The following is a 14,603-nucleotide window of genomic DNA, read 5'->3' as shown; positions in this document are numbered from 1 at the left end:
TCACCTTTGCAATTCCTTAGATTTGGGAATGTAGAAATATTTTTGTAACTATGGCTGCATACAGCCAAATTATTTTACTACTTTAATTTATAAACCCTGTTGAATGAGGTCCAAGGCAAGCCATCTTAGACTAAATTTTATAGCATGTTTTATATCATTGTATTATCATATTTGTTCATCATGTGAATGTGTGTATTTGCAAACATATGAAGTGTGGGGTCTTCTGTGACAGCACAGAGCTTTACTTTTCTCATCCAGTTTTATAATAATCTATTACATTCTTTTAAAACAAGTTTCTAGATATTCCCATTTGGTGTATATGAAACTAATACATTATATTCTAATCTCCAGCTTTGTATATAAATCAGGGGTCGGCGGAGTACTGTCCCTAGGTCAAATCTGGCTTGTAAGCTAAGAATGAGTTTTACATTTTCAAAGGGTTGTTAAAAATGAAAATAAAGTATGTGACAGAGACTTGCCTGAGAAGCCTAAAATATTTACTGTCTGGCCCTTTTCAGAAAAAGTTTGTCAATACCTGGTATAAATGGTAAAACTGGTAAGAGTAAGCCATCAGTGGTTTACTTCTCTTATGCTACAAAGCTTTTAGAAGTCATAGATTATAAATTAAAAATATTAACACTGTGCAGAATGTTTTATAAGAGGTGCTAGGCCATAAGCATCAGAATAAAAATAGGAAACTTCTCTCCCCCCCGCCTCCTGACAAACCCCTTGAATAAAGTTTAGTGCAGGACTGCAGATAACCGGAAGTAAGCATGAAATTTAACTAAGGAGAAAGTTTTAATTGCAAAATGACTGAATTACTCAGACACAGAGGAAAATTTTCCTGTTTTGTGTTCAGTAGAAACTGTAGTAACATTGTATCATGGTTATGTCAAGTGTGGATTCTGAAAACTGACAGAAATAGGTTTGAAACCCAACTCCCCCATCACTACCGTAACTTTTCTGCTATTCAGTGTCTACTCTGTGAAGTGGGCCTAGTATTACCCACTTTGTAGGCTTGTTGTGAAGGTTATGTTAATGAGGATTAAGTAGGTAAAAGTAGGTATTGACTGGCAGAAAGTATTATGTAACCCCTATTCCTTGTCTCTCTCTTATTTCTCTTTCATTGTGCTAAACTTGTACGCAGTAATAAATGTGACATTTTAATTTGTATGTATAGCCATTAAGAAAGGAATATTTTACTGCAAAGTCTATTTAAAAATCAATATTATTTATATCATAGGTATGCTTTTTAATCCACGATATTTAATAAATTAATTTATATACTGTGTATGAAATTAGAAACCCAATTAACCACCGTAAGGAAACCTTTTTTCTCGTCTTAATTACACCTTTGAAGGGAAATCTTATTTAAAAATAATCTTATTTTAGGGGCGCCTGGGTGGCTCAGTCGTTAAGTGTCTGCCTTCGGCTCAGGTCATGATCCCAGGGTCCTGGGATCGAGCCCCGCATCGGGCTCCCTGCTCCGCGGGAAGCCTGCTTCTCCCTCTCCCACTCCCCCTGCTTGTGTTCCCTCTCTCACTGTGTCTCTCTTTGTCAAATAAATAAAAATCTTAAAAAAAATAAATAATAATCTTATTTTAATAAATATTATTTTAAAATCTTATTTTAAAATAAATGGATTGATACTAATTGCTCATGGTTTTTTTCTTTTTTTGTTTTTCTAAAGAGCCTGGTTGTCGCCAATGGTGGATTGGGTAACAATGTGAGTAGGAACCAGCTGCTCCCAGTGTTAGAGAAGTGTGGCCTGGTGGATGCTCTCCTAATGCCACCTAATAAGCCCTACGCATTTGTAAGATACAAAACTGCAGAAGAAGCTGAGAAAGCCTATGTCACCCTCAATGGAAAAGAAATAGTGGATGATTTAGGACAAAAGATCATTCTGTACTTGAATTTTGTGGAAAAAGGTATTAGTTATACAGGTGTCTTTTAAAAAAAAGTCGTTGGTTTTGTGTGAGTTTTGTTTCCTTTCTTTTCTTTCTTTTCCTTTCCTTTCTTTTCTTTTCTTTTCTTGTTTTTTGAGTTACTGTGAAACCAAACAGGACCTCAGTTAAGCAGCCCCTTTCTGTCTGACAAACACTCCTTACGCACCCAGTTTTCGCTGGGCGTGCGGCCAGTCGTTGAAGGGATGTGGATTGGAGCTGGGCCTACCGCCCTAACGGTATATTTATTATCTGTGTTACTTATTTTAGAATCCTGCTACCTAATTGTGCTTTTCAAAGTTTAATGTTGGGGATTCAGATTACCAATTTTATAGAGTCTACCCAGAAGCTTTCAATTAGTCGCTTAGGAATCAATTGTGATCCGAATGATTGTGTGCCAGTCTTGCCGTACGGAGGGACACCGTTAGCCCCCGGGGGTTCCTAAAGCTTTACGGTGGCCGTGTCCGGCAGAACTCCCTGTGATGATGGCGTCTGTACGTTCATAGCTGCACTGTGCAATGTGATTGTGGGATTGAGGAACTGGTTTTTTAATTAAATTTTATTTAAGGAAATTAATTTAAATAAAAGCCTTATAGACCCATAAACAGAACTGCTACAGAGATGATTACATCTTTTCACCACTGTCCCATGGAAATAAGACGTACTGAGATGAACTTGGATGTAGACATCTGGTCTCCCATTATATTCATTTGCCACCTACTTAGGCAGCTCACTGTTTTGTTCAGATACCCCGGGGATGGGTAGGTGAGGGTAATCTGACCGAATTTATGTTTCTGTAAAATAAGACTCAGAGGAAACTTTTAAAGACTTTTTAAAGATATATTTTAGGAGTTATAATTCTCAGTATGTGTATTTAATTTAAAATCTGACATAAGCTTTAGATTTAAAAAACTATGTTATCTCTGTATGTGTTTATGATCAGCTTTTGAAAACTGAGTGGTTTGGGAGTAAGTTTTAATCAGAAAGTATTGTCCTTGGGTTTTCCCCTAGTCAGTATGTTGAACGCTCTGTAAGAAATTGCACAAAGTGAGTTCTGGGGTGTTCTTTATTTGAAATCCTACATTAGATCCAGATGTATTTCCAAGGCTGTTGTTAGGAAATAAATCCCAATAGAAACAAATAGAGAACAAAACTGTGTCACAAATGTTTTGATATTGGTTTCGATAACTGCTACCAGAGAGCCACTGAGTAAGAAATACAAGGGGTGTTTTTAATTCTTTTTTTAAAAAACTATTTTTAGAAAACTAAGTATGAATTACTTGTACTATAAATTGCCTGTCTTTAAGGAATTTTCCTCGAAGCTTTCCTTACATAATTTGAATAAGTAATATAATGCCTGACATGTAGTAAACACTTGGTAAATATTTATCAGGTGATTCACTATTTGTATTTCTGAAATAGTAATAAAATCTAGTAGACGTTTATATTGTTGTTTCTGTGAATTTTTATGTTAAGTGATTCAAGGATGAAAACTCTTCAGCAGAAAAGCTTTAGAAATCACGTCTGTAGCGTGAACGATGAGATCCCTAAATGTGAATTGCATTATTCCCTTTAATCATAAATTCTTTTCTTCTTTTTCTTTCACAGCTACACCTATCATAAACTTTGAAGGGCACAGGGACTTAAATTATTTTAATATATACCAAATAATTCTTCATAGGATGATATTTTTATTTATTTATTTATTTATTTATTTATTTCTTCTTTTTTTTTTTAAAGATTTTATTTATTTGAGAGAGAGAATGAGATAGAGAGAGAGCATGAGAGGGGGAGGGTCAGAGGGAGAAGCAGACTCCCCGCTGAGCAGGGAGCCCGATGCGGGACTCGATCCTGGGACTCTAGGATCATGACCTGAGCCGAAGGCAGTCGCTTAACCAACTGAGCCACCCAGGCGCCCAATATTTTTATTTTTTTAGAATACTTTTTTTGTTGTTTTACCTTTTTCTGTTACTGGGCCATAGTCCAGTATCAAGAACCTAAGGGCAAAAATGAGCATTTAAATTTTTGTATTCAATATTTAGAGACGGTCTGGCTAGAATGGCAAACTGTAGATATTATGACAAACCTTGTTTCTTAGTGAGATTTAAAAAGTAGCTCAATCGTGTTCAAATAATATTTAAGTAAATACCGTTTTATTTGCTGTTGGTAATTGTGGTGGATACAATGTACCATAATCTTTATTTTGGTTGGGGCACCTAGGTGGCTCAGTCGTTAAGCATCTGCCTTCGGCTCAGGTCATGATCCCGGGGTCCTGGGATCGAGCCCCACATCGGGCTCCCTGCTCCGTGGGAAGCCTGCTTCTCCCTCTCCCACTCCCCCTGCTTGTGTTCCCTCTCTTGCTGTGTCTCTCTCTGTCAAATAAATAAATAAAATCTTTAAAAAAAAAAAATCTTTATTTTGGTTTTTATTTTTGTATTTTCCTATGTCATGTGCCCTTAGCATTCTTATTTCTGAATATGAGGATTGGGAATTCTGTGAACTGATAAATGGCCTCTGGACAGAATTATTTGTATTTCGGAACTGTAAATTTTGTATGTGACTGTTTTGTTTTGGTTTCCCACAGCACAATGGAAAGAGTTGGGGCTTCAGGCTTTACCTCCAGGCCTCATGGTAGTAGAAGAAATTATTTCTTCTGAGGATGAGAAAATCCTTTTGGAAAGCGTTAACTGGACAGAGGATATAGACAATCATAATGGTAAGTAAAACTTCTCAAATTTGATATTTAAATGTCTCTGCAAAATGCCATGCTAATGCTTCTCCTTTCCTCCTCCTCCTTTGCTTTACTGAAATTTCTAATATTTCCTCAAAATTACTGAGTGGCCTAGATCTAATATTAGGCAAGTCATGCCAACAATTCTTAGGGGCATTAATAATAAATGACATTTATATAGCTATCAATTTTAAGCTCCAAACTAATTAATATTTATTAGCTAACATTTGTAGAGCCGGCACTGATAAGCCCTTTCACATACATTATCTTCTTTGATCCTGTCCCTCCCCCGCCCCCCCCCAGGCACATTTCCGGTGCGGGATCAGCCGCTCAGTACCTTGCTGCCGAAATGCAGTAAGAGCTTCCTGGAGCTATGTGCAAATTAGAGTTCCTCTGACTCTTTCCAGATATAAAAGGTCTTGTGAGTGGCAGCGTCCATGTTTGACTTTTTCAGGTTGATGGGATGAAACTCTCCCAAGGGTTTGTTACCATTTTAGACTGAAAAGAACAGCAGAGGTGAGGTAGAATGGTTACTTTTATTAAAGACAGTAATTTAGCAGTTAACCAAAATCACCATTACTAAAGGAATCCTGACTCACAGTTTTGACTTTGAAACAAAGGAATGCAAATATTTTTCTCTCAAATAGTTTACTTTTTTTTTCTTCATTTAGTTCAAAAATCCTTAAAGCACAGGAGAGTAAAGCATTTTGGTTATGAATTCCACTATGAGAACAACAGTGTAGATAAAGACAAGCCATTACCTGGGGGTAAGTAATTGCTAATAAACGACAAATGCTGGCTCAGAAAAGAAAGATTTAATATATTGGAAGTATGTCGTAGTATGTTTCATTTGTCATTTCTAGGTAAACTGTTGAAATAGCTGATTAAATTTAAAACATTTAAATTACATACGTAGTGCAGTTTTGTTATAAAAACTGGATACATATAGCTAAGGCTAAAGTTCCTCTTGCACACCAGCCTTACTCCCGTACTTCTCGGAGGTAGTACTATTAACAGGTGAGCACGTGTGCTGTAACAAAGAGTTTACATCCCAGTGGAGATACTGTAGAAGTATGTAGTTGTTAACATGGAGTATTGTATTGAGTATTATATGTTGTATGTTCACATATTACACGTATGCCTCCAACTTGTTCTTCTCCCTTTATTGAATGTCTTGGAGATCTTGCCTGATTTTTCATTGTATTCAGTGTTCAATAGTGGCTTATTCAGTTAGCTCCCTTTGGTAGACATTTAGATTATTTCTAGTTTTAGCTTTTATAAGGAGTGATGCTCTGCGTGTCTTTGTGTTTATCTCTTATGCAGTAAGCAAGAATTTCTCAAGGGAGACTGCTAAGTAGTAGAATTGTTATGTCAGTTATGTCCATTTAAAAATGTTAATAGATACTGAAAAACTGTCCCCAACTCAGCTGTATTGACATATTCTTACCGAGCGTGTACCTCCTTCCCCCACCCACACCAACATGTGGTATTACAAAACTTTTAACTTTATAACTTCCTGATTACTAGTGAGGTTGGCCATTTTTAATTTACCTTTCTGTGAATTCCTCTTCATATCCTTTGCCGGTTTTTTTCTAATGGGTTGACTAATTGAATAAGATTTTATTGTATGATCTGGATATTAAACCTTTGGTAGGATTGTGTTGGAGTTATATTTACTTGATGGACTTGAATCTTATTTAAGGCTTACTTTCCTTCATAAAATAACATTTCCGATTCCAGTGAAAGTAAGTTAGTTCTACTTTGAAAACTGGTTTGTTTTTGTTTTTTAAATATTTTAATTTTTTAAGTAATCTCTACACCTAACATGTGAATCAGTGGGGCTCAAACTCACATCCCGAGATCAAGAGTCACATGCTCCTCCAACTAAGCCAGCCAGGTGCCCCAAAAACTATGTTTTTTAAAAGGAACTAATTTAGGGGTGCCTGGCTGGCACAGTTGGAAGAATGAGCAATTCTTGATCTTGGGGTCATGAGTTCGAGCCCCACATTGTGTGTGGAGATTGCTTTTTAAATAAAAAGAAAGTTTAGGGGCGCCTGGGTGGCTCAGTCAGTTAAGTGTCTGCCTTCGGCTCAGGTCATGGTCCCAGGGTCCTGGGATCGAGCCCCACATCGGGCTCCCTGCTCCGCGGGAAACCTGCTTCTCCCTCTCCCACTCCCCCTGCTTGTGTTCCCTCTCTCGCTGTGTCTCTCTCTGTCAAATAAATAAAATCTTTTAAAAATAAATAAATAAATAAAAAGAAAATTTTAAAAAAATAAAAGGAAATGATTTAGAAAATAAGTAAATTAAATTTAATTTTAAAAAGTGGAATAATTTTAAATAACAAGAAAGAGTGGTCAGGCTAATTTCCAGCATGTAAGAGTAAATTTTATAATTTTATTGCTGTTTTACAAAGTGCCAGAATTGTGAGCAAAATTTTTCTTTTGGATATTTTGTTTGATTAAAATCAATAAAATAACTTCAAAAGATTCTGAAGGTTTTGTTTTTATTGTTTTGTCTTATGGGTTTATTGTTATGTTTAGACCTTGACTGCTAAACTAAAATAAAAGCTCTGTGATTTTTCTCACAGTGGCTTTTTTTTAATTCTTGAGTAAAACATGCAAAGTAAATATTTTAATGATTTATCTTTATGATTACTGACATCAGGTCTTCCTGACATTTGGGATAGCATTCTGGAGAAGTGGTTGAAAGAAGGTTTCATTAAACACAAACCCGACCAATTGACTGTTAACCAGTATGAACCTGGGCATGGTGAGTATTTTCTTATTTCCACACTGCAATCATATATTTCATAACTGAGTAGATTCTTTAACTCCCTAAAATCAAAGATACGATTTTTTAGCTTAAATTAACTCTTCGCAGTAATTTGCTTATGTTTGTTACCTGTGTTGACTTTAATCCCTTGCAGATTTACATGTTAATCCCTTGAAGAACTCGTGTCTCAGAGTGTAGATAAGTAGACTGACACAGTTGCTGTTTGTGATTTTTTTTTGTTTGCTTCTCAACATTTCATTTAGAGAGGGAGGAGGTTGTTTCAAAGACATAGGAGGCACGTGTAGTAGAAGAACCACATAATTTACAGATACCTAGAAGCAGGCTGCTTGGTTGGATGGTCTTGCTCTTCTTTCTCCTCTGAGAATGTGAAGACAATTCTAGGATATGTTAGTAAAAATCTTTAGGCTCCTGAGTTTTTTGCACTTATTAGCAGCATCTTCATGTGATATTTGTAGTAATGAAATGATCGTAAGGATTTTATCAGTGGCAGACGTCATGGGGTTTTGGGTTTTTTCCTGCTCTTATCATAATGTATTGTAATTACATATTTAGCTGTCAGTCTTTCTGTTGGTCTGTGTGCCCCGTGAGGACAGGGATGTGTCCTACCTGCTTTACATGCTCTTACCACGTAGCAAATCCTTTTTCTTGGGAGATGCTCAGTTAACGTAGATGAGAAGTTGATGGAGGAAGCCATATCTGAATGAGGGATATGCTTAGTCTTCACACCTGGCTCTTGCTTTTGTTCTGCACGTACTTGGGAATCCCCCCGCTCACGGGCCCACGTGACTTTGGTGTTTCTCTGTCGCATGTTCCCTTGGGCTGGGCTTGGGTAAATGCCTCAGGCAAGCCGTGGCTCCTGCGTCTTGGTTTCAGAACGGCTGCCAGTGGCTCTTCAGGCCAGTGGCTGCCAGTGGCTCTTCAGGACCGACTGGAGATATTTTTAGTTCAGATTTAGCTTGATTTTATGTAGTCACGTTCACCCCAGATGTTTCCTTTTAACTAAAATTGCAGTACCTTCCTGAGAACACCAGTGCTCTCCCCACTATAGTGAGGCCGCACGTGTCTTAAATCTACTGAAAGGAAAAATGAAGTGACCTATTATTTTATTTTCTATCCTAGGAATTCCTGCTCATATTGACACACATTCTGCTTTTGAGGAGGAGATTGTTTCTCTCAGTTTGGGGTCAGAGGTAAATGTTCAAACATTTTCATTAGCCATCAACAACTGTCTTACCTTATACGATGCTGTTTTCATGGATTTCTTAATTAAATGAGTTAGGATTTAAACATGAGAGGTAAAGGTGCTATTAGTACTTTCATTTCTTATAGAATGTAAAATTAACACAGCCTCTTCTTGCGGGTGTCTGAAGTTTTATCCATCAGCTGATCAGATGGTAGGAAAACCCCTGTTTTTTACACATTTTTTACGCATTTCGCTGATAGCTGGTGAAGACAAGCCAGACTACCCTCCTGACTCGTGCAGCATTGCCATCTAGTGGCGAAGGATGGTGGCTGCGGGCCACAGAAAAAGGAACACACAAAATATGTCTTTCCAGAATTTTGATACTTTTTCACATATATCACCCGATCCAATCCCTTCAGAAACTCTGAGCAGCACAGGGTAATACCCTCATTTTTACAGATGAAGAATACGAGGTTCATGTTTATTCATCGACTTGTTTGTATGGCTGCACTCTACTTGACCTGCTTAAGATAGAAAAAGCATGATTGAAAGTGATGGGTGCATACTGCAGGGAGAATTTTAGTTAGAAATCAGAATTTTAAGTCCAGAAGAACCTTTAAAATATCAGGTCATCTAATCTAACTAGATTAGAGGTTGCTTCAAAATCTGATCTTGTTCCTGGAGGCGAATACTGTTTACTAGGTTGTTTTGTTTTGCATTTGTATAGTTCCCATCACTAGGTTTTTAGTGCTTTGGCTTTTTAACCGATACTGAATTCTGTGTGATCATGTTGAGGCTGTGATGAGAGAATTAGTGCTGTTTATGAGACGGAACCATCTTATCACTCACATGTGTGGATTTTTACTAAATGCTTTATAAAATAAAATAATGAGGACGGATAGGAAAGAGCAAGAGCTCTTCTCTGTCTGGCTTATTTTTATTTTACCTCTTATCCTGGCTTGTGGCTTTAGGGGATCAGTAAAGAACATCCTTGTCTTTTCCTCTCAACTGTGTAACCAGCTGAGAAAGGAGACATAACTGGAGATCAGAGTGTCAACTTTACTACTGAGAAAACACGGGAGAGCATGGCTTTAGATCTGTAGCCAAGTGGTCGTGTTAATACTTCACCTCTGAATTAAAGTGACATGCCGTCCTTGTCACTGACGCAGCCAGACAGCTGGAAACCTTCCTCGTAGAGGCAGGTTCTTCCGCTCTAACATCGGACGGAAGGAGCATTTATTAGGTTCTGCAAACCAGCTAGATCTGAAAAAGAGGGAAGAGCTCAGCCAAGAAAGCGTGCCCCGGGCTAGCCATTGGCCTGAGCCGTGCCCTTCCTCCTGGAGAGTTAGAAGTGAAGAGTGGAGGGGCGCCTGGCTGGCTCAGTTGGTTAAGCGACTGCCTTCGGATCAGGTCATGATCCTGGAGTCCCGGGATCGAGTCCCGCATTGGGCTCCCTGCTCAGCTGGGAGTCTGCTTCTCCCTCTGACCCTCCTCCCTCTCATGTGCTCTCTCTCTCAAATAAATAAATAAAATCTTTAAAAAAAAAAAAAAAAGAAGTGAAGGAGTGGAGGGGCGCCTGGGTGGCTCAGTAGGTTCAGTGACCAACCCTCGATTTCAGCCTAGGTCGTGATCTCATTCGGGGTTGTGGGATCGAGCCCCGGCTTGGGCTCCACACTCAGTGGCGGGTCTGGGGGAGATTCTCTCCCTCTTCTCCTTCTGCCCCTCTCCCTGGTCGTCCGCATGCTCTCTCCCTAAAAAAAAAAAAAAAAGTTAAAAAAGAAAAGAAGTGAAGGAGTGGAGAAAAGCCAGGTATGTTATTCCTATACTCTCACTCCTGTGGAAATTTCTGCCCCCCCCAGGGAAATATGAGGAGTGGGACTAAATGTTCCTCCACAATTGAAAATCGTAAAGAAGGGAAAACTGCCCTTTACCTGCACTGATTATCTCCTGCAATTGTCACCTCCACTTGGTGTCTCTGAAGGCACATAATTTTTAGCTGCCAGTTTGAATGATGGGGTTCGTGGTTAAAGCCGCCTTGGTAATACAGAAAAGCATGCATGTTGCAACTTATGACAAGAACAATAGATTTTCTTGTAAAAGAATGTTTTTGACAGGTAGCTAATCTTTGTAATTTTGGAAGAAGTATTTACTAAACATGTAAGGGTATCATGCTGTGTAAAAAGTTGGCTATATTTGGAGCCCTTTGTTTCATATGTAAAATGGGATTAATATTAGCTCTTGCCTGGCCGAAGGATTGTGAGTTAACGTATGTGAACTGTTTTCTAACTCAGAGCAGTTCATGGGTGTAGGGACTTACTAAGGTAAGCTGCTTCTTTGGTCCCTTCCTGGAAGGTTTCACTTCTGTAACAGAGGGAAGGTCACATTCCCATGGCCTCAAAATAAGGTTTCCAGTGGTCCCCATAAAGATGGCTTTCACCTTTTCTTGCATTTACCCACCTTTGCGCCTGTTCTGTTTGCTTTTGACACTGTGTAGTTGCTTGCACTCTCTCCTGGCTCTTTGCCCCAGACCTAGAACCCGGCTCCCAGACTTCTGTCCCTTTTTCTTTATTCCCTCATGCTTGACATCCTTAATTACTGTAAGAAATTTACTGTAGTATCTACCCCAGCTTCCATTCCATTGTAATAATTTGTCAGTGGCACCATTGTTTTTAGTGTTTGTTTTGTTTGTTTCTCCTTAGCTAAAATCCTTGAGATTATACTTAACTCTTTACTTGCTTTTCCTAGAAAATTTATGAGAACTCCTAATTTTTTTTTATTGAGTATAGTTGACATACAATATTATATTGATTTCAGGTGTAAGGTAGTGATTTGAAATTTATATACATTACAAAATGATCACCATAAGGGGTCTGGTTACCTTCTGTCACCCTACAAAGTTTATATACATTACATCAAAATTCACAGAAAGACTGACCAAAGGGTTACCACAGTACGGAGAGCTGCTGGTATTAAACACAGAGATATTTGGAGAAGTACTAATTTTATAAGAAGTCGGTTTATCAGTAAATATTTTTTATTATGATGATTTTTGCAACTGAGTGGGCTGGGCAGTTGGGTATTTGGTTAAGGAAGACTTTGTCTATTGAATGCCTACTACAGGGGTCCGTCTTTCGTTATATTACCTGTTCTCGCTCCAGGCTCATGCTTTTAGCAAATAGTTATTGAGTCCAGCTTGATCTTCTGAAATATGAGGTATTGAGGAAAAATTTTTTGTGAAATGTCTCGAGCGACCCACTTTCTCTGTTGCCGGCTGAGTAGTTTTGTAGATTCTTTGGTTTTTTCCAAACTCTGTAGTTTGCCCCAGAGATGTTCTGATGCTGGAGTGATTCTCATCACCTCCTGTATGTCAGGAATGACTCAAGGGTACTTCTCTTTTAGGAGCATGTTGCTTTAACAGACAAATATTTCCTTATTTTCTGATCCTCAGCACAAATTGGGGGAAGAAAACAAAGACACTTACTTTATGGGGCTTGAAACAACTAATACAATCTACACCCTCAGCATCCTGACCTCATCTTTAACCTCAAATTCAGCCCTCAGAATGCGTCTATATAAGCAACATTTATAGCCTCAGAAGCCAAGCAGTTTCTTCTTATTTTTATCTTGGTTCTAGGCCCCAGACTTCTTCTGTGAGTCCTTGGAATATTTACATTTTGTAAAGTTCTGTCAAATAAACTGTGTCTGCTGTGTAGCTCCTTTCTCCCTTCTCTGTCCCTTAAAACTTATTTGTGAGGTTTTCCATCATCTCTGTAGTGCCCTCAGCATCGAAAGGATGATGATCTGCTCTCCAAGTGGGCTTATATTTCTCCCCCGTTTTAGGTGTGGGTGTGGGTGTGGGCACTTTGCGTCCATCCATAGCTGTGGCATGGCTGTGTATATTGATGGAGGTGTATTGGGCCACGTCTCCATTTTCCTTTTTATCCAGTGTGTCCCTAACATTCAGAACTAATGTGGACCAGTGGGTCTGCCAGTCTGTGGGCCAGAAGTAAATGCTTTACCCTACTTGGTCGTGTATTTCTTTATACATTGAATTCTATTTTCACTTAAACATTTCCCCTACTAACTTATGTTCTGAAGATGCCAATTTTTGTTTAATTTTCTTATCTTTCAAGATCTCTTGGAGACTCAAATCTCCTTTTGTGTAAATGGGGCAAATGAGAGTCTGCTGACAATTCTTAGAGTGTCCTCCTGTCCTTTATATGTAGCAGTATCCATGCTGCCCTTACAATAAGGAGGACGGCAAAGAGGCCTGTTCCAGGGCCAGTAATCTGCTAAAAAAAAATCTGTTTCACAGCGTGACATCATGAAATAGAACGTTTTGTTGTATTTGGAGCCTTCCAAGTACCAATTCTTTTATCTTTTCAGGTAGAATTTGTACATTTACTTTGTAGCAAGATAGCAACATTGTATCATTCCAGGTATATAGAACTAGAATAAAATTTATCAGTGAGTGCAGAAAGCTATAATAGAGGCCTGTTTAGGAGATGCATGGCTGTTAATTGAGAAGTCACTTAAATTTGGGGATAATATAATAAAAGATACATACATACTGCAAACACTTTGTTTTAACCTACATACAAATTCACTCACCAGTATTTTGATGTAGGGCCCTTCTTTCTGGGAGGGTCCACAGTCTGCCTTGTCTTTCCAGTTTTCATTTCTTTAAGGTGAAGCAAAAGCTTAAAGTTATCTGTGACATCTGAGTGTAGGGTTTTATGTTTTGATGTTTGTATTTCCAAGATTTTATTGTTGAATTATCACATCTGTTACAACAATTCATTATTTTGTTCACTTGTACTGTTTGTCAGCAGCATTCAACCTAATGTATAGAGAAAAAAATCCTATCTTTCCTTTGTCAATTTCATTGGTTTACATAATGTATCATTAAATTAAGTAATTGCAAAATAAGTGTGCTTGACTTGTTAAGCATGTAGCTCAGGTGGTGAGAGCAGAAATGCATGAACGTGTTGGACAGTTGCCTGTGATCAGCATACATTTGGGGCTTGAACATACCTTCCAGAAGTAACGGAGTATATCAGTTGGTTAAATAGACGTCTCTTAAAACAGCTTTTATTTCTCTGACTGCATTTTCCCAAGCAATGTGGGAGATACAAAAATATTTCCAGCTTTGATTCCCTCCTCCCCAGCTCTGATTTTGGACCTGAATATCCAACTCTCTAAAAGACATTTTCTTTTTTCTACGCCTGAACTCATCTTTCTCTTCAGCCATTTACTACCTACTGCTATTCTCCCCTACAAAACAAAACAAGCTTTTGCTCTTCCTGCGTTTCCTGCTCTGTTTAATTGTCCACCAATGGATCAATTTAGAACCTGGGAAATATTCTTTTTTTTTTAAGATTTTATTTCTGAGAGAGAGAGAAAGAGCGAGAGAGCATGAGCTGGGAGGAGGGGCAGAGGGAGAGGAAGAAGCAGACTCCCCGCTGAGCAGGGAGCCCCATGTGGGGCTCGATCCCAGGACCCTGGGACCTGAGCCTAAGGCAGATGCTTAACCGACTGAGACACCCAGGTGCCCCAAGAACCTGGGAAATAGTCTTGACATACATTTTTATGATTGTGAATTTTGCTTTCAAGTACTGTTTTAACCAAATCCCCCACATTTTCTTTTAAGAACAGCTCCTAGTGGCATAATTGTCATGCAGTAAGCTGCACATATTAAAATAGACACTCATGACTTTCAAGGTGACGGACGTGTCCATCATCCCCAGAAGTTTCCTTATCTCCTCCTGTTCCTCAGCACCTTAGATCACAAGTATTTTCCAGAGTCTTTTATAGGGGCATGTTACAGGATATGCTCTTTGCTGTATGGCTTCTTTCAGTCAACATAATTACCTGAGATGCATTCAGAGTCTAAGCTTATTTGGTATCTTTTTTGCTGAATAGTATAAGAACTTCAGGACTCTTAAACTCCGTT

The 14,603-nt window shown here is 38.5% G+C and overlaps 1 protein-coding gene across 6 annotated transcripts in view; it reads left to right on the top strand.

Annotated features, from left to right (window-relative positions):
• The window catches only part of ALKBH8 (alkB homolog 8, tRNA methyltransferase), a 57,149-nt gene that overhangs the window by 13,115 nt on the left and 29,431 nt on the right, over positions 1-14,603 (top strand). For all 6 annotated transcript variants that reach the window (XM_032427832.1, XM_032427827.1, XM_032427828.1 and 3 more), the window contains 5 exons: positions 1,691-1,928; positions 4,528-4,659; positions 5,346-5,441; positions 7,339-7,443; positions 8,587-8,657. In XM_032427832.1, coding sequence (XP_032283723.1) covers positions 1,691-1,928; positions 4,528-4,659; positions 5,346-5,441; positions 7,339-7,443; positions 8,587-8,657 — 642 coding nt within the window. The remainder of the gene's footprint in view (positions 1-1,690; positions 1,929-4,527; positions 4,660-5,345; positions 5,442-7,338; positions 7,444-8,586; positions 8,658-14,603) is intronic.

The sequence above is a fragment of the Phoca vitulina genome, unplaced genomic scaffold, assembly GCF_004348235.1.
Source record: "Phoca vitulina isolate PV1807 unplaced genomic scaffold, GSC_HSeal_1.0 scaffold38, whole genome shotgun sequence".
In the NCBI taxonomy this organism is placed as follows: Eukaryota; Metazoa; Chordata; class Mammalia; order Carnivora; family Phocidae; genus Phoca; species Phoca vitulina.
The sequence above is the reverse complement of the archived record's forward strand: the minus strand, read 5'-3'. Positions and strand labels throughout refer to the sequence as shown.